At 57.3% G+C, this 21,834-nt stretch overlaps 3 protein-coding genes across 15 annotated transcripts; all 3 read right to left on the bottom strand.

Annotated features, from left to right (window-relative positions):
- Nucleotides 1-81: 81 nt before the first annotated feature.
- LOC120857496 (solute carrier family 26 member 10-like) lies at nucleotides 82-7,416 on the bottom strand. Of its 8 annotated transcripts, none has more exons than XM_040233075.1 (19): nucleotides 6,914-7,040; nucleotides 6,539-6,761; nucleotides 5,940-6,050; nucleotides 5,294-5,451; nucleotides 4,933-5,097; nucleotides 4,542-4,694; nucleotides 3,619-3,701; nucleotides 3,322-3,469; nucleotides 3,090-3,203; nucleotides 2,315-2,392; nucleotides 2,133-2,228; nucleotides 1,622-1,728; nucleotides 1,441-1,510; nucleotides 1,252-1,368; nucleotides 1,075-1,108; nucleotides 913-995; nucleotides 764-818; nucleotides 541-647; nucleotides 82-227 (listed from the first exon to the last, which is right to left on the bottom strand). In XM_040233075.1, the coding sequence occupies exons 3-19, from the start codon at nucleotides 6,046-6,048 to the stop codon at nucleotides 189-191; spliced, it is 1,716 nt and encodes a 571-aa protein (XP_040089009.1). In that variant the 5' UTR covers nucleotides 6,049-6,050; nucleotides 6,539-6,761; nucleotides 6,914-7,040; the 3' UTR covers nucleotides 82-188. The 8 variants fall into 8 exon arrangements, with proteins under 8 accessions (XP_040089009.1, XP_040089010.1, XP_040089003.1 ...); XM_040233076.1 differs by having other exon boundaries at nucleotides 6,539-6,758; XM_040233069.1 differs by having other exon boundaries at nucleotides 6,539-7,416.
- Nucleotides 7,417-8,115: 699 nt separating this feature from the next.
- On the bottom strand, nucleotides 8,116-15,898 carry ARHGEF25 (Rho guanine nucleotide exchange factor 25). 2 transcript variants are annotated; one of them, XM_040233077.1, is made up of 16 exons: nucleotides 15,746-15,898; nucleotides 15,351-15,465; nucleotides 12,892-13,106; nucleotides 12,663-12,758; nucleotides 12,276-12,352; nucleotides 12,033-12,099; nucleotides 11,745-11,848; nucleotides 11,488-11,557; nucleotides 11,308-11,397; nucleotides 11,118-11,210; nucleotides 10,880-10,930; nucleotides 10,636-10,713; nucleotides 10,276-10,476; nucleotides 9,948-10,128; nucleotides 9,461-9,672; nucleotides 8,116-9,160 (listed from the first exon to the last, which is right to left on the bottom strand). In XM_040233077.1, the coding sequence occupies exons 1-16, from the start codon at nucleotides 15,842-15,844 to the stop codon at nucleotides 9,050-9,052; spliced, it is 1,860 nt and encodes a 619-aa protein (XP_040089011.1). In that variant the 5' UTR covers nucleotides 15,845-15,898; the 3' UTR covers nucleotides 8,116-9,049. The 2 variants fall into 2 exon arrangements, with proteins under 2 accessions (XP_040089011.1, XP_040089012.1); XM_040233078.1 differs by lacking the exons at nucleotides 15,351-15,465; nucleotides 15,746-15,898 and adding an exon at nucleotides 14,039-14,595.
- Nucleotides 15,381-21,765, bottom strand: DTX3 (deltex E3 ubiquitin ligase 3). 5 transcript variants are annotated; one of them, XR_005719682.1, is made up of 8 exons: nucleotides 21,182-21,597; nucleotides 19,752-19,813; nucleotides 19,493-19,569; nucleotides 18,400-19,129; nucleotides 17,264-17,481; nucleotides 16,461-16,926; nucleotides 15,605-15,607; nucleotides 15,381-15,392 (listed from the first exon to the last, which is right to left on the bottom strand). XR_005719682.1 is itself a non-coding variant. In XM_040233082.1 (6 exons), the coding sequence occupies exons 2-6, from the start codon at nucleotides 19,797-19,799 to the stop codon at nucleotides 16,851-16,853; spliced, it is 1,149 nt and encodes a 382-aa protein (XP_040089016.1). In that variant the 5' UTR covers nucleotides 19,800-19,813; nucleotides 21,182-21,597; the 3' UTR covers nucleotides 16,246-16,850. The 5 variants fall into 5 exon arrangements, 2 of the variants coding, with proteins under 2 accessions (XP_040089016.1, XP_040089017.1); XR_005719684.1 differs by lacking the exons at nucleotides 15,381-15,392; nucleotides 15,605-15,607 and adding an exon at nucleotides 18,169-18,326 and having other exon boundaries at nucleotides 16,246-16,926; nucleotides 18,428-19,129; nucleotides 21,182-21,765; XR_005719683.1 differs by lacking the exons at nucleotides 15,381-15,392; nucleotides 15,605-15,607 and having other exon boundaries at nucleotides 16,246-16,926; nucleotides 17,264-18,326; nucleotides 18,428-19,129; nucleotides 21,182-21,763.
- Between the last annotated feature and the right edge of the window lie 69 nt (nucleotides 21,766-21,834).

Below are 21,834 nucleotides of genomic sequence, written 5' to 3'. Positions count from 1 at the left end.
TGTCTTTGCAATGCTTTGGGAGTGGAGGAAGGGGCACCGAGGGTCCATGTGCAGACAACCAGACTCATTTCATGAACCCCAGAGGCTCTCAGCTTCATTTTATTAGTTACATGAAGTCAGGGGACTCAGGGGCCATGGCCCGCCTCACACATGTCTCGTTGGGGCCCTCCACAGACCAAATGACCGGGTCAGACCCACACTGTGCAAGTCTTTGGACCACTGAGCTCCTGGAACAGGGAAGGGACATGTCAGAAGTAGATTTGGTGCTCCCCTCCCTCACCCATGATTTGGCAGTCCTCTCAGGGGCACATTGCCTGCTTTGGAACTTTAGTTCCTCAGTTCTTCACCCACAGCTGGCCCCAGTCTCTCCGGTTTAGTCTTATATTGACTAATCATTTCATCCCCATCCCTTTCCTTCATCTTCCTCCTAAGCCCCCTTCGAAAATCCCTCTGCCAGGGTCTTCAGTCACTGACTCACACCTCCCCTCGCCGTGGGCCAGCACCTCCCAGCCTCCACTCCCGCTGCTGTTGCCGCCTCACCAGCCTCTCCAGGGCATGCGCAGCTGCATCCTGGACACTCACAAACAGCTGCTCTGGGGTCACTCTGTCCAGGAGTCCTGCCTGGGTCAGTGTCCCCAGCACCGAGGCTGTGTGGAGAGGGGATCAGGTCCTCAGGTCCTACGTCCACACGGTGTCCTCTTCCCCCCCGCCAAGTGTCCAGTCACTCCCCCATCTCCAGACCCCTCCATCCTGCATATCTCACCATTACACTGAGCCAGGAGAAGGTGGATCCCAGCGTCTCGGCATCGACTGGCCAGCTGCGGGGCGGGGAGGGGGGGAGGGAGTTAAGTCCTACATCAGAGGGTGTCCATGAAGCCACAAGGGGACTTCCTCCTTAGCCCTCTCCCTCACCTGAACCACTTCTCTGGCCCCTGCAGCATCTGCAAAGGTGACACCACTGCAGTCTAGGACCACCACCCTGACAGGCTCGGCAGCTAGGATGGGAGAAGGCAGGAGGGCTCAGATGCCTCTGTGGGTGGTGCCCAAATCTCCCCCCTTATCCTCCCACCTCACCTGCATCAGGTGGGCCATCTGTCTTTGGAGCCTCCTGTGAGTAGAGAAGGGGAGTCACCACCTCTGAGACGTGAGCACAAACATACACCCAGTGAGCCCAAGAATCGCCCTTGGAACACCCACCTGTCTCCCAGCCCCAAAGAAGCCACACTTCCTCCCTTTGACCAGGTCCCTCACCTTGCTTCCTTCTCCAAGCCCCAGATGCCACTCCAGGACGCGGCGAAACTGCCCTCGGGTCCCAAAGTAAAGCGGTGCTGGATAGCTTAGGATGCAGAGCCCCGGGACCTGGAGGAGCTAAGGGGTCAGAGGGTCAGGGAACCATCCAAGTCTAACCTTCCCTTCCTTCTTTGGCTGTAGCCCACCCACCTTGTGGCTCTCTCTAAGTGGCCGGTAGAGCTCTGTCCCCTCAGCCAGTCCAAGTGCCAGGCACTGTACCCTGCGCAGGAAGCCGGGGTCAATTTCCCAGCCTGATCTGGCTGGAGAGTCACCCCGAGCACTCTGTTCTCTCCCGTCCTCTCATCTTGACTCCCCTCATCTCTGCTCCCACCTCTGGGTGCGGCAGACTACAGTCATCATGGAGAAGACCACACCTACGGCCAGGCCCAGGTCCACACTCAGGGTCACGACAGCCACCCATGTGACCGTCCACACAGCCTGCAGGACATGGATGGGAGTGAAACGCCCAGAAGAAATGCCAGGCCCTCACTGCCAGGGAAGGCGGGTCCAGGGGCAGTGACAGCCAGGGCAAACGATGGGGAGGGAGGGCTCAGGAGAAAGTAGAAAGAATGACAGAAGAAAGGGATGAGGTTGACCTAATAGGGGATACACACCAAGGGTAAGGACCCCACACCTTGAACCACCTGGGGAGTTACGAACACAGGTCTGAAGAGGTTCAAGCTTTACCCTTCACCTTGTCTCTGAGTAAAGGGATTAGGAGGTATACAAGTTGAAGGTGGGTGGGCTGCAGAACTCAGGACTGGGACAGTTAACTTCGATCAAGGGCAGAGGTTGGGGATGCTAGGAAGGGGGCATCTGAGAGCAATGCTGCCATTTCTCACAAAGTCCACGCGGCTGATGCGCCATAGTTGAGGCAGTTCTCGCATCTGGAAGAACATCTGGCGCATGCTGGAGATGTTGATGCAGGCCAAGACAGCCTTAGGGCAGAGGAGGTAGGCTGACCACCATGTGTGGGGAGATAGCTGCCCCTCCCAGCCATCCCTCTGCCTCCTCTGCTGCTTACCTTGGGCAGATAGTAGAAGAGGGGCCCCAGCCACAGTAGCACAGACAGGACAACCATGCAGGAGAAGAGGCCTGCCAGCTGTAGGGCAGGAGGGACAGAAGCAAAGAAGGGAGGGAACCTCACCCACCCCTACTGAGAGATGGTCTCCTGCCTCTGTGTCAGCCTTCTTGGAAGTCTCCCTTCTTCCAAAATCCCCTTCCACACTGCTGTTCCTCACTCCTTAACCCCTTCTTGATGTTGTGCTGCTCACTTTTTCCCTTGCCCAATTAAATACCTGTCATTTGTTGGTTTCCCCCAAGATATAGTTCAACATCCCTATTTTTGCAGCCTACCTCCATTTTAAAAGCCACTGTTGGATGACCCTAAAAAGCAGGCTAACCACATGCTTAGGACATCAACAAATACAGGAAACCAAAAATATCAGGGATAGACTTTAATATGTGACATTTCTTTGAAAAAGAATATGTCCTCACAAGGAAAAAGTCCAGAATTTTGTTTCTTAAATTTATTTTCCAGATTAGTATTGTCCTTATTTTGAACTACATATAGGACACCATGCCCTTTCTCAGTGCTTAGAATCTACAGAGGTCTTAATGGACCTTTCTTCTCTATGTTCTTCCCAGATAATCCCACTCCCCACTCACCTTCCCTCAAAGATTCCCGTTGTCCTCTACAGGACTGCCACCTGGGTATCTTCCAATCTTCCACCTGTTCCATCACCGCCCAGCATGGATGTCCCTCCCTCCTTCTCCTCACCCAAGAACATGGCTCTTACCTGTGTGTTCCCACCAGCATCCACTAGTAGGCTGGTCGTAGCCAACGTGGCAGAGTTGGGAAAGCAAGAGAAGAGGGAGGAGACGAGGTTGGAGACACCATGTGCCAGGAGCTCCTGAAAGGATGCGGTGAGATGAAGAGGAGAGATATGAAGGCATGGCTAGGAGGGGGAAATCACTTTAGGGGGCAGTCTGTCTCCTGAATGAGGCTGGGGTCCTCACTCAAAGTCACACCTGGTTGGAGTCAATAGTGTAGCTGTACTTGTCTGCATAGATGGAGGCCAGGGAGGCAGACACTGCAAAGGTAACCAGCGCCATGGGTAATGAGTCAGCCAGAATCCTGGGCAGCTCGGCCAGGCTGGGGAGGAGAGGTTGGGGAAATCTGCAGAAAGAGAGGAATCTACGGTGAGGGTGGGTTGGGAATAATAAGGATATGAGGAAGAGAGAGGAAATAGTACAGGGCAGGGCAGGAGGAGGAGTTGGGTGGGAGAGTTGTGAGAAAAGAAAACAAGTGCTTTTTCACTCTCTTACCCTCCGGGCAGCAACCCAACTATCTGGACATTGTATCTTGTGTCCAGGGAAGAGGTGAAACAGAGCACAGAGGCCAGAAGCACCTGGGAAAGAGAGCAAATTAGAGCATGGGTGGAGATGGCCCCCAGCAGAGGCTAGAAGGGGCTCAATATGAGAGGACTGTAACTCAGGATTAGGGGTTGCAGAAGCCCAGCAACTGAGGGAGCTGGGGTGTGTTTGGGATGGGTGCCTGACAACTGATTTAGAGTGGAGAGGGAATACCCTGGTTCTCCAATGGTTAGGACTCTGTTCTCTAAGGAGTCGGTTCAGTCCCTGGTGTCCGGGAACTAAGATCCTGCAAGCCGCGCAGCGGTTCAAAAAAAAAAAAAAGGTAAGGTAGAATGAAAGGAAGAGAAATGATGTGTGCCTGGAACTATGGAGAGAGATGGACCAGAGGAAGTGAGAGGGGACTGCTATGAGAGATGGTGGATATCGAGAGGTAGAACCGAGCCATTCTAAGCAGGGAAGCTGGGTTACATCTAGGGATATATGGGGTATCTGTGGGGTATGAATGGAATGCTGTTTAACTGAGGAGAGAGAGAAATGTAGGTGGACGCTGGAAGGGAGATGAGCCTTAAGTTACAGTGAAAGACCGGGTGAGAGAGAAAAGACGGGAGTGGAGGTGCCGTGGCCAGAGACACCGCAAGGGGGCGCTGTAAGAAGAAAGAAGACTCAGAGGTTTTGTGAGAGAAAGGTGAACCCGTGGGTGGGAGATTCCCGAGGGTCAAAGCGCTCTGACAAGGCGCCTGGCAAAGCACACGTGTGAGCAGGACCTCTCGTGTGTGACCTCTCCGCGCTCCACGAGGGGGCGGCAGCGGCCACTTCCTACAGGGCAAGCAGGGTCTGCGTGGTGCAGGGGGCTGGCACCCGGGAGCCATCCTCACCATGGCGATTTCCCCCGGGATGGGGGTGGGTAGCCTGTCTCTGAATCTCACGTTCAGTTCCTTGACCGGCACGAGCAGCGCCAGGCTGAGTGCCGAGATGGTCAGTTCTGCGGGACTGCTCCTGGGCAGCGCCGTCAACACAGCAGCCAACGTCTGTGGGCAGGGCAGTGAGCAGAGGGGCCTGGGGCCAGGGTCGAATGCCGGCAGTCGGATCCCCAGACTGAGGCGAGGCCTTCTCTCCCGGCTCCCAGTAGGGCTTCCACCTCCTCGGCGACCCTCACTGCCCCACCACCACCACACACTGTCCCTCCACTGGCCCTCCTTCCTTCCTTTGCGGGTTTCCCTCTTCCCGGGATCACTGGAAGCCTCCTCGCTGTTCTCCCACCCCCACCTTGAAAAGAGAGAAGCAGCCAATCTGACGTGGGAGGGGCACCCCCAAAAGGCTAGGCAGCTGGGACACGAGCACGTGCAGGGCGGCCCCGCTGGTCAGCGCTTTGACTACAGGCTCCGACAAGAAAGTGGCCAGGACGCCCAGCTGCAGGGCAAACATCCCCAGCTGCAGAGGAGAAGATGCCCGGATCACCACAGGAGAAAAGCAGACCAGTCCCGGCACAGGGCCGCCGGCTTCTCCGCGCACCTCTTCTGCCTAGACCGCCGCTGGACACTTGTCCCTCCCTCTCCCCCGGCGACCCCGCCCACCGTGGACTCCCCCAGTCCTTGCCCCCTCCACCCCCCTTTCCGTCCTCCCTCACCATCAGGGCCCCGCTCCCGAAGGCCACTGCCGCAGCCGCACCAACCCGCTGAGCATCCAACTGTTCCCTCTCAATTCCACTCAGGTTCCCCGAGAGGGGTTCGGGCACCAGCCGCTCCACGGCCGAGCCGGTCATGAGGCTGAGGACAGCGAAAGTTCCTAGGGCCAGGGGAGAAACGCACAGATCACCAGATGTGCTGGCCTGGGGCGAGGTGACCACCCAGGCTCTGGGCACTCTGCCAGAAAGGCTGCTGTCAGACCACCTCTGCTAGAAGGCTGGCTGCTCAGGTGAAGGCTGCGGGGCCAAGACCCCTGCCCTGCCCCTCCTGCGGATGCCCTCCGGACTACGCCCTCCTCTGGGTGACAGTGCATCTCTTCTCCCCTCTTTCAAGTCATAGAGACGTTCTTTTAAACCAGATTTCATGGAGAGGAAAAGTCTGAGTAAACTCCTGCCTCTCTGCACCCCCTCAAACCCCCAGTAGGCACTGCCTAGGTCAGAGGCTCAGGGCAGTCCAGCAGGGGATGGTGGAAAGGAAGGTGAGGGACTGAAGAGGGGAGTAAGAGTGAGGGAGCTTATAAGAAGGGAAGCCTCAACGCCCTGTCCATTTCATCCTACGGAGAGGGAAAGGAGTCTGTGGGTCACTCACCAGTAGACAGGTGTCTCCCAGTACCCAACAAGGCGTAGATGAGGACGGGAAAGAAAGAAGTGTAGAGTCCGAACACTGGGGGCACAGAGGTCAGGAGGGCAAAAGCCATGCCTGGGGGCATAGTGGAAGGAAAGGTCTTTGGTATGTGGGTGAGGGGCTGGGGGCCCACCCTCCAGGACCGCTCTTCCCCTCCCACACTCTTGGAGGCTGGCACAGACATGTTAAATCACACCACAGGAGGGAACTGAGGGGTTAACAGGCCTCAGTGGGTGGGAGGTCATGGGGCAGTCAAGGTCAGAGATCCGTGTCCGAGGTGCGGTGTCCTGGGGTGGGGGCAGGCGTTCAAGCCGAGAGGTCTCTCCAGTTCCCTGAGCCGGACAGTGGCCAAGACTTCGCGCAGGATTGCACAGATGAGGGGAGCTGGGGGTGGGGATCTGAAGGAGCTCCACTGTCCTTACCCAGAACTCGGCCTCGGGTCCCTGTCGCCGAGCCCGCAGCCACACTAGCCCACCCACTTCGCTTCCGGTTGCCAGGCCCTGTGCCCACCCGAAGCCCCCTAGAGCTTGGGCCCCTGCCAAGCTGTTGTTGGGGCCGCTCACCCTGGGGCACGTGCACGATGCCCACGGTCAGTCCGGCCACCGCGTCCCCGAGCAGCCAGGCCCGCCAGCGGTAGTGGGGCAGCCAGCGCAGCGGAGGCAGCCGCGCCAGAAGCAGGCGCCACGCCCCCGGTCCAGAGCAGGCACTGGCCCGCCACCGCCACAGCCGGGACCAGCGCGGCTCCGCGAGCAGCTCGGGCTCCTGCTCCACGTCTCCGAAGAGCTGCTGGAACCGGGTCTCGGTGAGAGGTTCCCTGAACTTGGCGCCCAGGGGGGACTTAAGGTCGGAGGCCTCTCCCGGACCTGGGCAGGTCCTGGCGCCCGGTAGCCCACTCATTTCGCCCTTGGCCACCTCCAACTCCGCCCAGCCTTAAATACCCCTCGGCCCGCCGGCCCCGCGGCCCGCCTCCTTGGAGCAAAGTCCAATCCCGTCCCGGAGGGAGCCCTCTCTTGGGGACCTTCTACAGTCGGGAGACAGCTGCGCCTTGGGGAGGGGGCGTCTCTGTGTTAGGCGTTTCCCTCAGACATCCTTGGCGCGATGGCTGGCTCTGGAGCCTGCTGTGGAGGAACCAGAGAGATAGGCCAGAAAACAAACGCACCCAAACACCCAATACCCACCAACGCTCCGAGGTCTTTTGACTCCTGCTTCTCACTCCCGGTGGTTTCTTTCCGCATTAGCACCTGGGGCACAGACAGACGCTGACTCCTCTGGGGTTGCTGGTCATCCTCGGGGCTGCTGCATGGCCCACAAGAAAGTTCAGCGGTGTTCCAACCTCCCTTTATCCCCACAGACCCTAATTCTCACGGGGCAGAGCTTCCCACCAGAAAATATAAGGGGCTCCACTGGCCTCAGCTGTTTCACAGACCACCTAGATGGAAAGCAGCTACCTGCATTGGATAGGGACCACCAGAGGGACCCCCACCCCATACCTCTGCTGGGAGTGGCTGGGCCCAAATTACCAATTCAGGGCCTCAGGGGGGAATACTAAACAGATAGCAAATTTTTATTTTATTGCTCAGAAGGCAAAAACACTGAAGCACTATTTATTGCATTCCAGTGCTATTCACAAAGTAGGCAGTCAACAATACATATGTGGTTAAATTAAGTACGAAAGGGTCACCCACCCATGTCATGTACCCCTGAGGTCCCTGAAGAGATACAAAGCTTCTGAGCTCCCGAATCCGGCTAGTTGCCCCATCCCCTCCTCCATTCACAAGAATTCTTAGCACCCCTCCCCATCACCCTCTGGTCCCTAGTCCCTGACCCCAAGGCCCTGGGTGTGGGGTACAGTGAGGGTGGGTCTCCCCTCTTCAATTCCTCCTATTGTTCCCCAGAAGTCTTATCTGGGCTGTACGTCCTGTCCCCCCCTTAAAGGTCCCTCCCCCCATTGTGGCCAGAGAGACCTCAGGCCCACAGGGAGGCTCCAGCTCCTCCTCAGCCTCCCACCCCAGCAGTCTATTGTCTGCTGAGGAAGCTCAAGTACACGTGACTGGGCCCAGGGGACGAATGGACACAGTGGACACACCGATGACCAAGGACCCAGGCAGGACAGGGCATCTGGACGCGAATCTCTGCACATTTGGGTCTCAGTCCCAGGGCCTGTCCCAGAAGTTGGGAGGGGTGAAGACCTCCACTCTTAGGTCTATGGCTTGAAGAAGAATCCCTTCCTGCTCAATATGGATATGCTTTGCGACCTCCCAGACAGCAAAAATAAGAAGACCCAGAGCCAGAAGGGGCCAGAGCCCCAGCATCCTCTCCACCTGCCCATGTTCCCTCAGCTGAACATGGTGGCCTCAGAAAGAAAGGTACTGTGGGCATTCAGTGCTTTAGCATCTGGATGTTGGGGGAATGGTGGGAAGTCAGCCCACAGCAGGCTTTCCAGTGGCATCTAGAACAGAGACCAGATGGGAGGGAAAGGGGCTGGATAAAAGGGAGGATACATCAAGGTTCTAGGGTTTTCCTGTAGGCCCAAGATCTGGACTGAGAGATGCTGCAACTGCAAGTGAGGGACAAAGATAACTACATTTTTTTAATCTTACATCCCACACCCTTCTCCTTTCACCAGACCCTTCCTCCAATGACTGATTTGAGGGGCCATCTGATCTCTTCCACACTCCTTTACCCCAACTTCAGCTTCCCTTTCCCTCTGCTAAGACAGCAGCTTTAGTGATATAACAAAACCTTTATTCTCAGAAAACAGAAAAATCAAAAACAAAACCAATAATTTCTATCTGGCCCTTACCCCAGCCCTCCCACCCACCCCCATATCCTCCTTTTGGGGGGACCTGTGATGCATGCATAGGGGTGGGAGCTGAAGGAAGCTGTGTTCCTTGGGCAGAAAGAAGTCTTTTTGAATCTAGGTGCCCTCCTCCAAGTTGACACCACTCCCAGCCTTGCCCACCCTCCAGACACACCAAGAGGGAGGAATTCTGGAGCAGTGCCAAAAGATTTCCCTGAAGTTCCTGGGGGAACAGAGTGGCTGAGTCAGCACCACCCCCATGGCCTTCACCAGTTTACAGCTCATCTTCATCCAGCTTGGCAAGCCTGGCTTGGCAGGGAGGGGTGTCCGGAATTGGTGGAACTGGAGGAGAGTCATGAGGAGCCTGGAGGATGGCACTGGGGGCCTGAAAAGAGACTCAAGTCAGAGAATCAAAGAAGTTCAGGCATCCACCCTCACTCCTCTCGTCAATGTAAGCCCCTAGTCAAGCCATACCCTCTTGCCAGACATCTCAGATCATCTGAGACCATCAGCTTCTCCCAGGGTTAAACTGGAGCCGGGGAGGGCAAGAGATTGGAAGTAGGAAAGGGGCAGACAAAAGGAAGGTGGTGAAAGAAAGGAATGATAGGGGGGTTTGGGGACCTGGAACTGAAAGAGAAGCCCTCCCCATTCTGCCCTTACAACCAGGGAACTTCATTCCTCATACCTGTGTGTCCAGGCGCAGGGGGGCTCTGGCCACCTCCCCCTTGGGTGACAGCAGCAGGGAGGGGAGAGAGCCATTAATGGGAGTGTGTGTGCTGAGCTGGGCCCGGTCTCCAGGCCGAATTCTCCCCGGGCTCCCCACCCCAGGTCCTCCTGGCCGCCCCAGGCTGTTGGTCTGACTCTCCCGTCTCTGGTACTCAATGGGTGACTGCAGCGCTGGGGCAAAGAGAGGGACAGAAGGAGGGTTACAGCAAAGCACACCCTTTCCCAGAGGCTCTGCTCAGGCCATCTTCTCCCACTCTGCCCTCCCCTCCCAAGGACTGTCAGCCAATGTAGGTTGCTTTAGGGGGACTCTGAGTTACTAAATCTCAAGTTAGTAGTGAAAAAGTGGAGATGAGGGGAGAGGTCAGGGATCGGAGTCTGGGCAGGGAGGGATTCAGGAGATCAAAGGGCTGAGGGAAGATGGGAAGGAGTGAGGGGGTGGGCTTCACCATTGAGAAAGTCCCGCTGGCTTTCCAGGATCTGGGCCACTTGCTTGATCCAGGCCTGACTAACCACAGGGTCTGGAGCCTGCAGAACGTAGCGCTGGATCCTACCCTCTGGCCCTCTGGAGGTCAGTGCAAACCGGCAAGGGTCACCTTGGAGGTTCGCCTCCAGTCCCAGGCAGCTCACCTGGATTGGCAAAGAGGAGGTAGCCCCCAAATTCTTCAGCCCCTATTCTGGATCCTGCCCCCTCCAACAAATATCCCAGAGCCAGACATTCTCTCAGAGGCCTCCCTGACCCCAGTCAGACCCCTTTCAGGGGGTCCCCCTCCCCACCTTGATGCTGTTCTTGTACACATAACCAGGCTGCGCTCCACCTCGTACTCCTCCTCCCAGGGCCTCGCTGAAGATGACAATTTGCTCGAAGAGAAAGACACGCCTCTCTCGGCCTCGGGAAGAGAGCAGCCCCCCAGCCTCCGGCTCCGTGACCCAGAATGTGTCCTGGCCCAAGAGCTTTCCCTGAGCAGTCAGTTTGCCCTAAAACCAAAGGAAGTGGCCTTTGAGAGAAACCAGAAGAGAATAGGGGGCCACTCTCTGCTGCTCCCTCCTTCCCCTGACGCTCCGACCAGCCAGCTCCTGTCAACCCCAGGAGAGGAGGACAGCTCCCTGTAGGGACTCTCTGCTCCATCCCCGTACCTCAAACCCCCGAAGTCTCCCCAGGGTCATCATGTCATTGCAGCGCTTGGGTACGAAGCACATGACCTCCACCGCTTGCTGGGACGCAGGTAAAGAGAGGAGCGTTGTCAATGTTGGGAAAGAGGCCTCTTCAGACCTCTTCAACCAGCCTCCCCCTATAAACCAGATAGCGCTATAAAGGAACCCAGGAGACTAAGAAGATAAGGTGTGCCTGGTGTGTCCTACGAGACATGGGCGCCCTCACCTCCAGCTCTTCTGTATCCATCCCAGCTCTCCTATAATATTTGAGAAAATCCTAAGACGCAGAAAAGAAATTCTCAGAGAGGTCATGAGGACATACTCAAGACGCCTCACACCCTCCCCTGAGGACACAGGTGAGGGCCCCCAAGAATTCGAGGGGGAGCCTTAGGAACCATGGGGAGATGAATGAAGAAAAGGTTGTCCCAACCTGCTGTGCCCCCCAGGAAGCAGGTGGCCCTGACCTTGAGCAGCAGCTGGTACTTCATGATCCTCTGCACTGGTTTGATGAGGAGGTCGTTGAGCTGCAGGCGGTGCCCCAGCTGCTGCCGGAGTTCCTGGGGACAGGGACAGACGGGGTGGTTTTGCAGCCTGGAAAGCCCACTCGTACTGATGATTCTGTCCCCCTTTCCCCAAGGTATCTCAGCCACTGACCTCAAAATAGCTGTCCCCAAATTCTGATACCACATGCTCTGATTTGGGCTTATTCTGACAGTACACCACGTACATATGCAGCCGGCGCTCCTAACGGGTAAATTTTAAGAAAGAGTCGAGGCAGTGCCTGATCCACTCCCAAGCCCCTCCCCTTCTGGACGCCACGCCCTCAAGCCTCACGTGTTTGATGAATAGCTGAGCCAGCCAATCAGGATCCTTCAAACAGCGCTGTAACTCCCGAAGGAAATAGCTGGAGGGGTAGACAGGGAAAGGCAGGTCAAATACTCCATCCCAGGCAAGTTAGAGCTGTCTGCCCCGTAGTGTTGTCCGGAAAGTCTCTCCAAACCTTCCTCAGGCCACAGTGGGCCCATGGGGAGGACCCAGAGACCACCAGACATATGCCCCTCCCCCTTGCTCTCAGGGGATCCATCACTTACTCTCGATGCCACTCATAAATTTGCTGGATGTTCCCAAACACAATCCTGTCACGACCTCGAAGATTCTCGGGTACCCCTTGAGCAGCCATGGTGGCCATGTAACCCTGTGGGAAGGTGGGAGGGGAGCACGCGTGTGCTTGTGGGGCCCGTCCCAGTAGGAACCTCAAAAAGTCCAGGAAGTCTGGGAGACTGGGAGGGTGGGGCAGAGGAGCAACGAAGCACCTTCTAACACAGCCCTGGGAAGAGGGGAAGGGCTGGGCCAGGGCGGGAAAGGGAAAAGGGAACTACCTCCACAATCTGCCCCAAGTCGTCCACGTACATTTTCTCTGTCTCTACCAGTTCACTCAGGACGTACCTGGGAAGAGAACAGGTTTAGCCACTTCCTCTTTCCTGGACTAGAAGCCCCTTCATTACCACAGCCAACCTCAGAGGAAATCCCAAGTCTCAAATCTAAAATGTGAGAGACAGTCCTCTGCAAGTTGTGTGATTGGAGGGGGGAGGGTCAGGGAGAGAGAGTGTGTAGACACTTACATACTCCTTTCCAGAGCCTTCTTCTTCTGTTCCTCTTCACTCTCAGGGGCTTGGGACAAAGTCTCCTCTTCAGGGGGCTAGAAGGAAGAACATCTCAGAGTAAGCAAATGGATGACCCTTGGGTGAGGGAAGCCACCCCAGACTTATTTCTTCATGTGTGCTTGGTCTCTAAGTCATGTCCAGCTCTTTGCAACCCCATGGACCATAGGCCCCTAGGTTCCTCTGTCCATGGGATTTTCCAGGCAAGAATACTGGAGTGGGTTGCCATTTTCTTCTCCAGGAGATCCTCCCGACCCAGAGATCCTACCTGCAACTCCTCTGTGTCTCCTGCATTGACAGGCAGATTCTTTATCACTGAGCTATCTGGGAGCCCTTATTTCTTCATACCTGTGTCTTATCCCCGGAGCCTCCCAACAATGTGGTCAGCAGGTTCAGTTCTGGCAGCTCCTCTCCCGTGGCTACGGCTGGTTCCAGCATCCAGTTCTAGGGGCCAAAGGTCAAGTCTCAAAGGTCAGGGACAATAGCTGTGTCTCCCCATGACCAGTGGCACCCAACCCACCCTCTCCCAGCGTTCTTCATGGATGTCTTCCATGCTTCTGTGGTGCTCCCTGCTCACCTCATATGGTCCAGCCCGGCCACTGTCTGCCTCAGTCTCCACACTGAGACAATGTTTGGAATGATCCAACCATCTTCTCAGGCCACTGACTGGCCGTGGGGGGCCCGGGGAACAGGGGCCAGAGCTGAGACCAGAGCTGGGGCCAGAGGGGGCAGCCAGACCCGAGGCAGCTGAAGCTGAGATACTCCCCTCACTGCCAGCAATGGAGTAGGACTCTGATGGGGTGGGGTGGGGTCGGGGGAGAAAGGGAGTGACAGATGTTGCTTCAGCTCTAGATTCAGGGTCCCCAGGGAGCTCCCAGAATTCCCATTCTGTGATCCTCAGCCCCTCTCCCCCAGGGCTCACTCTCTTGCCATCCTCATTTGGCTTGGCCAGGAAGAAAATTTCACCAGGGCACCCTTGGGAGGAAGGACAGTAAACACCTGGCTCCCTAGGCCTGGCACCCCCAGTTACATGTGGAGGTTCCTTTATATCTGAGCATGGCAGTGGGGGCAGCCATCTGGGCAGACACTGGAAGCTGGGGGTGGCCATCTGCTCTCCTATAACCCTCCCCCTTGCAATGGGTACAGACCATTCTCTGAGAAAGGGGGGAAAAAAAGAGCTAAGAGCCCATCTGCCACCCCCAGACCCCTCCTCCACCAATTGCAGTAATCACTATGAAAAGGAAAGAGTTCTGCAGCCCACCTCCCCAACACAAGCACAAACCCAACAAGGGGGCAAGTGAGGAGAGCTCATCAGAGTTATCCTAGGCCTAGGCTCAGGGACAGAGAAGCTGAGATTTGTCAAAGAGCCCCTGGTAGCCCCCTCATCCCTCATTCCTCCACCCCCCTGTCCCTCTACAGACCTTAAGTAGATTTTCAGCAAAAAGATTTGAGGGAAGATGTGGTTCTAGGCCTAAGGGGATTGTGAATGGGTTCCTCTCCTACTCAGGTGAGAGAAGTCCCTTGCCCCTTCCCCAATTTCCTTAACTTGAACTGATAGAAATGAAGGCAGAGGGGAATCTTTGAGATCACCTATTAAGTCACTCTCCTGGAAAAGACAGGTTTTGTCTCCAGCCTCTAAATCCCTAGGGCCGGGACAAACATAAGTCCTGAACCCCTCAACCCGCCCCCGACTCAACACTGAGCCCTTGCGACCTTACACTCACCACGTCCCCCCCGGGCGAAGCAGCAGCCGCATTTTGCCAGCACTTTTCGGATCACATGGGGACAGGCACAGCGACCCTCCTTTTGCCCCCCCCGCATGGCGCCCGGGCCCCCCCGCACCTCCCACCCGGGCCGGCCATGCAGGGGGAATCACGGGGGGCGGGGACGGCGCAGGGTGCACACCCCCCTCCCTCCTACCCCGCTCCAGGCTGGGAGAGGGGGGGAGGGAGGGAATAGAGAGCGGGGGTCCAGGGGTAGGCGGAAGTCTGGTCTGGAAGAGGGCTGGGGGCTCTGCAGAGAGGGCGGCGCGGGGCCCGGCCTCCGAACTGGGCGGGGAGGGTTTCCGGAGCCGGTGCGGGGCCCAGGGTGGTCCAGATGTCCAGCGGGGAGGGGAGGGATGGTGGAGGAAGCTGGCCCGGGATGCTGCAGCCGCTCCCGCTCCGTCTCCGGCCTCTCGGATTGGGGGTGGTTCTAGGCCCGGGCAGAGGAGGAGGCGGGGGCCGACTCCCCGAGTCACTGGCGCGGCGCGGGTCTTGGCCGAGCGGCGAGCGGAATAACAGGCCCCGCCGCCCGGCCGCCGCGGGGAGGGGCCTCCGCGGCCCAGCTCCGCCCTCTCCCTCTGGTTCCACCTTCAGCCGAACACCCCCTCCCCCAGGCACCACCACGTTCCCATTTCACATCCCCAGCGTCTCCGGCCCTCCCCTCTAGCCGCGGCTCCCCAACCCCCGGGTTCCCCCTCCCTCCCGCATCTCCAGCTCCGGCTGCGGAGCACTGGGGTGGGGGTTGAGCCCCGCGGCGGGGCCTGCCAGGGTCGCCCCTCGGCCTCTGCAGCGGAGAAGGGCGCAGCGGATGGGGCCTTGGCTTGCGCTAAGATGTCCCGGGGTTGGGACTGTCCCAAGCTGCGCGAGGAGAGCGAGGGCGGGGGACAAGGTCCCCCAGTAGAGGGTGCATGAATGGGGAGCTCTTTGTGGGGAACACAGCCCAGGTGCCGCCCTCTCGCAGGACCCTTCTTTCCTCCAGGCCCCGGGACTCCAGCTGAGGCTAATCACCAATTAAGGCGAAGTCCTGGAGACTGGGCTGGCTAGGGGCCAGGGGTGGGGCGCGGGGACACTCCGCCAGCGGGGCTCGGGACCCGCTGAGGTGGAGGACTCACAGTCGACTAGAGGGCGAGAAGAAGCGTGGAGGTCTCAACGTTTCTATGAATCTCATGCAAATTAGATGCGAACCTTTATGCTAATATGAGCAGCATATTTTTTAATTCGCCACTTTGCGCAGGATGGCAAACTGGGCGCCACCCCACCCCCAGCTTCTTACCGAGCAGAGGAACCCAGGCGGGGACCTCACGATCGCTCTCCCCTCTCTGATCCCCCTCCGTACAGTTAGATCCTGGCTCGGTACCCTCCGGCCCTAGGGGGCTTCTCTTCGAGGGCTGCGGGTACAGAGCAGTTGTAAGGAACCCGCCCTCCAGGCCCAGCCTCCACCTCCCGCTTCCCCTTCTGTCAAAATCCACTCTTTACAAAAGGGTCGCCGAGGCTAGGGTGGAGAGAACAGTTAGTTCACCCCAAAACTGCCTACGGTCCTCTTAATGGAACTCTTGAATTCCTGCGACTACTCCGCAGAATTCTTGTCTGCGGGTATATTGAGTTGTGGGGTGCAGCCGTCCTGAAGCCCGCTAAAGACCCCGACCCCACCTTGGTCTCCCTTCTTACCCCCTCCTGCCCGGGTAGGGCGCATGCGCGCAGCATGCCCCCCATGACCCCCAGTATCCGGTCAGTGCGGCCAGGGCCAGGGCGATCCGGGGGCTTCATGCTGGACCCCTACCCTCCTCCAAGTTTCAGAGCCGAGGGGGCACGGAAGCTGGGGGGCTCTGAGGCCTCCGTGCGTCCGGGGAGTTGCCGCCGCCGAATCCGCCCCCCTGCCCGGCTCCGCCCCGACTCCCACCCCAGCCAAACTTTTCTAAAGGGGTAGGGTTGTCGCTTTCTCTACGACGCGCGTTCAACAACAAACAAACCCCTCTTAATCCCAACTCCTCCGTCGAAGCACGATCCAGGGCTTCGCTGTGTTATCCTGGAGTCCACCAAGTGCATGCCGCTCCAGGCCCTCCGGAGGAAGGCCGCCTGGCGAGGCTCACAGGGAGCTCCCCATCACCGCCACCGCATCCCACCCCTACCCCGGCCCCGGCCCACAGAACAGAAGGGGCGCGGCATAGAGAGTTGCATATTTTACTTTATTTTTATTAAATTAAAAGCTACAGTCTGGCGGCGATTCCAGAACGGGATAAGGAGGCTCCTTATAGGGGGCAGGGAAGAGCGGGAGAAAGACTGACAGAGACAGAGACACAGGAGAGAAAGGACAAGTCTAAGGGTGAAGGGGGAATTGATTCTGAAGAACACACGCAGCCGGCTCCAGGGGTGCTCACAGCACACAGAAGTTCAGCAGTGGAGCAGTGTGTGGGGGTGGGAGGTTCAAGAGACCCTCCCTTCCCACCCAGGTCCTTTCTCAGCAGTCACTGGAGCACAGCACATACCAGAAAAAGCCAAGGGCAATGGAGGGGGCAGGGCGGCTGGGATTATGTACACGCGGAGGAGGGGAGCAGAGCCTGGGACAGCGCCTTTGCCAGAAGGGAGTGGCTCACACTGCACTGAAGCACTCGGCCAGTGGAGGGCTGGGAAGGGATAGCCCCTCCCTCTGCAAACTCCTTCCCTGGTCAGACAGTCCCCTACTGGAGTGGTGAGGGGGGCAGAGGGAGAGAGAACAGAGGCTTCCGTTGGGTCCTACTGGAGAACAGCAGGGGCTTCCCGAAGGGGTTGTCCTTCAGTCATCGGTGATGCCCTTGGCTCTCAGCTCCTCCTGCACCCGGGTCAGGTAGGTGGGGTCCGGGTACCCAAACCTGGGAGCAAAGAGAAATGAGGGTCAAGGTTAGCCCGTCAGGCTTACTCATATCACCCCCATTCTCACCCTCATTCTGGTGCCCCACTCTAGCCCCTCCCCACCTTCCTTAGGGTTATCCAAACCCAAGATAACTGAGGCCAATTCTGCTGATATTTGTAGGTTAAGCTGGGCACATCAGGACCAGGATAATTATAGGAGACACTGGGAGGGACAAGACGGTTGAATAGTTTGGGGGTGGTCCTCTCCAGTGAGGAGGTTCCCAAAGAGAAGGGGTTCCCTCTGTTGAAATGGGGAGAAGGGGTAGAGCCAAGAGAAGGGAAGAAGGAATGTCGCACAGCTGTGGTCCCCCTGTGCAGCTGGTCTTGTGGTGGATGTCGTTCCAAGTGATGACATTCGGTCTCCCTGTGGTCATGGAGGTGCCAATAGTGAAGGTGAGACGCTGGTCAAACGCCTTGCGGAACAGGGTCAGCACCTTGTTGCCCTCGGGGCAGTCCGGGAGGTAGGCCACCCGAGTAGTGCCAGGATACCGAACTCCTGGGTTTGGGTGTTCAGCCTGGGGGAATGGGGAGGCAGAATGAGCAGCTGTGCATCTTAAGGCCCATGGAGGGTCGTGGTGGCCAGCCTTCTGGCTGTGCACCCCCAGCTAATGCTGCTGGGGCAGTGACAGCCTTCCACGGAAGGACCAGCTCTAGGGTCTGGGCACCAGAAGTCTGTTTCCAGACAAAATTCTCATCATTCAGAGGTTCTCTCTGCTCTCCCAATCCTGCAAGCAACAAACGATTCTCGAAACTGATGGGAGGTAAGCTGGGCCTTACTCTCCAGATAACTCAGCAGAAATGTGAAGACAGAATCATTTATCTTTCAGCTTTCCCTTCTCCACCTGAAAGTACTCCCAGTGCATTTTCCACTGTCTAACCTGTTCCATTTTTGTATTTCTCTCCTTCAGAGCTCCCTCATCTTTCTGCAAACCAGAACTGGACATTACTCTTTGTCAAGCAGGAAAAGACACCTGTAGGCTCTTGACCACTACTGTTTTAACCTTCGACTGTCAACAAAATTTTCTGTCTCATAAATCTGAAATGGAGTTAACACTCCCAGCACAGTTGAGGGGAGGTCAGACTTTTCCCACTGTGCTGGTCTGCACCTGAGCCGCCATCCTCACAGGCTTCACCTCTGCTGACAATAGCTGTCAACATCCAAGTTCATCAAGGAAACAGAATTCGATTCCTTTCTTTCATACCTGATTTTCATGGGTGCCTTGGGGTCGTGGGGATGGAAAAGCTAGGCTTCAAGGGGGGGCCTCTTGCTCCAGGGCACTGAGCTGAGCGGGAAGGCATCCCAGGAGACAGCACGACTATATCACATCTAACAACCATACTCCCCTCGCACCCAGTTTTCCTAAATCAGAGAACAATCAGAGAACAAGGAGCCTGGGGAAACCGAAGGGTAAGAGCAGCCATAGTCTTCTTACCCCCTGGACACCGGGCGGGAAGACGTACTGGATGACGATGGTGCCGTACTTCTCATAGCTGGGTAGTAGGAGTGTGGCATCCTTAGAGACCAGCATCCGCCCGTTCTGGGGCTGGTTGCCCACCAGCTGCCCATAGAAACGGCCACACATGGGGCAGGCCTTCTTCACCTGCAGGGCCCGGGTAATGCAGCCCTCGCAGAACGAGTGCCGGCACTTCTCCAACGTCTTGGCATTCTGGATCTCTCCCAGACAGATGGGGCAGGTGCTCTCCTGCTCTTCTGTCTCTTCCCGAAGGCGGGGAGGAAGAGGAGGGGGCAGCGGAGGAGGAGGTGGGGGAAGCCCCCGGGCCCCTGGGGGCAGGAGTGGGGCTGCTCGGAGAGGGGGTGGGCCTGGGCGGTGCAGCTCAGGGTGCTCTCCTCCACCCCCCAAAGCCAGGCAGCCCATAAGCTCCCCCTGCCTCTGAGCTTTCTTGAGCTCTTTCTCTGCCTCCTTGAGCAGCCCCTTGAGAGCCTTCCTGGCCAGGTAGAGCCCATTGGGAGGAGCTGGGGGAGGGCCCTGAGGGGAAAGCTGGAGAACATAGATGTCAGAAGTCTCGCCGTCTATGAGAATGGACACGTGGTGCTCCTCCCGAAGCCGGGCCAGCCGGGCAGGGGTCTCCTTGCTCAGGAAGTCCCACACAGGCTTGGAGACAGTCACTTTGTTCTTGCAATTGCCTCCACAGGCTGCCATTCTGGACAGGACGAACGACACTGCCCCCAGGGTAAAAGGGACTCAGGGTGGGGGGGTCCCCATTTCACAGATATCAGTGCCTCCTACTTCCCATTCCTTTCCGGTCCTATATTACCTCTACTCTCTCAGAGCCCAACCCCCATCTCCTCCCCCAAGTTCACGTTCTAGTTCCTCCCATCTTTCAAACTCCAGCACCCTCTTAAGAGCAAGAAAGCGGCTCTAACTTTATTATTATCATCTAAGGTAAGCATCAGTCTTGGTTCTCCTACAGTCCTCCCTAGAGCACAGAAGCATCCTGGCCCTCCCCAACTCTGGACTGGGTTCTGTAAAAGGAAAGAAGATTTCGACCCTCCTTTTTGCTCACTTTGATCCTGAAGAGCTTAGAACTGGCATGCAGGCGTGCGCTCTCTGTCCCCACTCCCTACTTGTAGGTTGTGTGACCTGGTGGGTGGAAAGGGAAAGGAGTGGAAAACCCCTTCTCCATTTCCACATGACCCCACCCAGCAGCCCACGAGACAGACAGAACCTGGGGCTGAATCTCCTGGGAATGGGATTACTAGGAACATGGAATGAAGGAAACCAGTTTAAGGGTGAAAGCTGAAGTTTCCATGAAAGGCAGATACCTGGAAAGCCCATGGATGGTGACAGCAGAATTCCCTCTGTTTCCACATTCAGCTGACCAGGACTAGGGGAGGGGGGAGGGGAGGAGGAGGGGTTAGGATGACAAATATTACCATTTCCCCCAGTCAGCCCAGAAGCAAACAAAAACTCCTCCTTCCATTTCCTCTCCCCGTCTTTTGCAGAATTTCATCCTCAGCCTCTGGCCAAGTTCCTAAAGAAGGAACTTCAACATGCTAACTTTCCTCTTCCTCAGCTCTGGGCTCTTAAGAAACCTAGGGACACAGATTAGAGAAGTCTGGAAGGGAAAAGCCCACACACAGAGAGGTCTGTTTTGCCACCTCCCTCAGATCACAAGGACAAGAATATCTCCTTTGCTCCCCAGCTTCTCGCCCTGCTCCACATTTTGCCAATAATTCAGCTTCTAGTGCTAGGGTGCCTTCCTTGAGTGTTAACCCAGTCCCTTCTGCTGGAGTCTGTTTGGAATGCGGACCAAGTGGCAGAAGCCCCTGTAATAACGAAGTTCTGGCTGTCACCTTTTAAACCCAGCACACAAAGTGCAGGCCTGCCAGCAACCTAGGCTGCATTTCAGGAGGGGTGGAGCTCACGCAGGGGATCCGCTGAAGCACCCTGATATTCTCCACCACCACCACCCCCTCCCTGCCCCAGTCTTGCTGTCGTTCAGCTACAGAGCTATCCTACAACACCTCCAAACGCGGCCCAAATAGAAAGAAGGGCCATTAGTGTGACCTCAATTCCTTGACTGATCCAAAAGGGAGCAGCTCTCCGTTTGTGCCTCCTTCCCAGTCCCCTCAAGGCCAGATGCACCTCAAGATTCAGAAAGCGAAATCGGAACCCTAGAGCCTCGGCTCATTCGGTCCATCCAGGTGGAACACCCCCTCCCCATCAGAGTGAAGCCAGGACCTAGGTGTCCTTTGCTCCGAGTCCTGCTGGCACAGAAAAGGGAGGCGGGGCCACAGTTTTTGCTGGGTCCGACTCCTCTGGGGCAGCCCAGGCCGGACACAGGGCCAGTCCCTCCCGCTCGAGAGGGGCCGGCGGACAGGGGCAGCCAGGAAGGGCCAGGGTCCCTGGGGGCATCACGGAGGCATCTCCACCCTCCCCCCCCCCCCACGACCTCCTGCCAGACGCGACCCGGAACCAACTCCCCGCATCCCCGGCTCGGCAGAGCCCCCGCAGCCCCACCACTGGGTGGGGATGCATGTCGGTCGGATAGCGGGCCCGAGAACCCCCAAATGGAGGCCAAGGCTGGAGGGTAACAGACGGAGGATCGGCGGGGCAGGGCCCGGACCCCCGGGGTCGCGCGCAGGAGAAGGAGACCGAGGACGGGGCGCAGGGGAAGCGGGAGGGCGCGCGGGGGGTGCGAGAAGGGTCCGGGGGGCGCGCGGTGGGTGTGGGGGGCGCCGGGCTCACCTACCTCTCGTCAGCGCCGCCATTGCCGGTCACATGACTGAGGCTGTTGCTGGGATGACGGTCTGGGCCTTAGCAACAAGGGCGGGGGGGGAGACCCCGAGAAGGTGTGTGTGGGGGGAAGAGTTTGCAGGGGGTGCAGACTGAGGAAGAGGGAATGAAGGAGGATGGCACCCCCTTCCCCCTCCCAGGTGATAATCACCGTTTCCTTTGACCCCCTTCCATCCACAAGCCCCTGCCTTCCGCCCCAAAACAGAAATGGAGGCGCCGTCCCAATCTTTGGAGGCGGGGGTGGTGTCGTGGAGCCCAGGGTAGGAGGTTAAATCCCTTAGAGACGCTACCCTTCTCGCTTTCCCCTCCGGAGAGGGGCCCTCTCTCCCTGTTCTTTGCCAGCCAGCTGCGTGGCAGCTTCTGGAAGCTGGTGGCAGATGGGTGGGTGAGGAGTGTCGGTTTAGGTAGGTGGGGAAGAGGGGGCAATTTTTCTGTGATCCTTTTTCTAGAAAGGCCTTTGAGGAATAGGAGTAGGAAGAAGAGTCATAGTAAAAAGCATTGGTTCTAAAAAATAAATCCAGGACTAAGACGTTTCCCTTCTTTATTGCTTGCCTTTTCCTAGATTGTTACCTTCTGTCAAACCTGCTCTCAGCTGGGTATTGATCTCTG

This window comes from Oryx dammah, unplaced genomic scaffold (genome assembly GCF_014754425.2).
Source record: "Oryx dammah isolate SB20612 unplaced genomic scaffold, SCBI_Odam_1.1 HiC_scaffold_29, whole genome shotgun sequence".
Lineage (NCBI taxonomy): Eukaryota > Metazoa > Chordata > Mammalia > Artiodactyla > Bovidae > Oryx > Oryx dammah.
Note: the sequence above shows the minus strand (reverse complement) of the source record. Positions and strands in the feature narration are given on the sequence as shown.

Excerpts from the sequence above, each read along its gene's own strand:
- ARHGEF25 (XM_040233077.1), bottom strand. The coding sequence starts at position 15,844 with ATGAAGCCCCCGGATCGCCCTGGCCCTGGCCGCACTGACCGGATACTG. Across the intron at positions 12,353-12,662 it reads GCTCCGGGGATAAGACACAG|CCCCCTGAAGAGGAGACTTT; the intron begins GTATGAAGAAAT and ends TCTTCCTTCTAG. Across the intron at positions 9,161-9,460 it reads CCCTGCGCCTGGACACACAG|GCCCCCAGTGCCATCCTCCA; the intron begins GTATGAGGAATG and ends GTCTCTTTTCAG.
- LOC120857496 (XM_040233069.1), bottom strand. The coding sequence starts at position 6,872 with ATGAGTGGGCTACCGGGCGCCAGGACCTGCCCAGGTCCGGGAGAGGCC. Across the intron at positions 6,051-6,538 it reads CATCGTGCACGTGCCCCAGG|GCATGGCTTTTGCCCTCCTG; the intron begins GTGAGCGGCCCC and ends CTATGCCCCCAG. Across the intron at positions 1,729-2,132 it reads GCATCAGCCGCGTGGACTTT|GCTGTGTGGACGGTCACATG; the intron begins GTGAGAAATGGC and ends CATGTCCTGCAG.
- DTX3 (XM_040233082.1), bottom strand. The coding sequence starts at position 19,799 with ATGTGGAAACAGAGGGAATTCTGCTGTCACCATCCATGGGCTTTCCAG. Across the intron at positions 19,570-19,751 it reads ACCATCCATGGGCTTTCCAG|GTCACACAACCTACAAGTAG; the intron begins GTATCTGCCTTT and ends TCCACCCACCAG. Across the intron at positions 17,482-18,399 it reads TCCCGCCCGGTGTCCAGGGG|GCTGAACACCCAAACCCAGG; the intron begins GTAAGAAGACTA and ends CCATTCCCCCAG.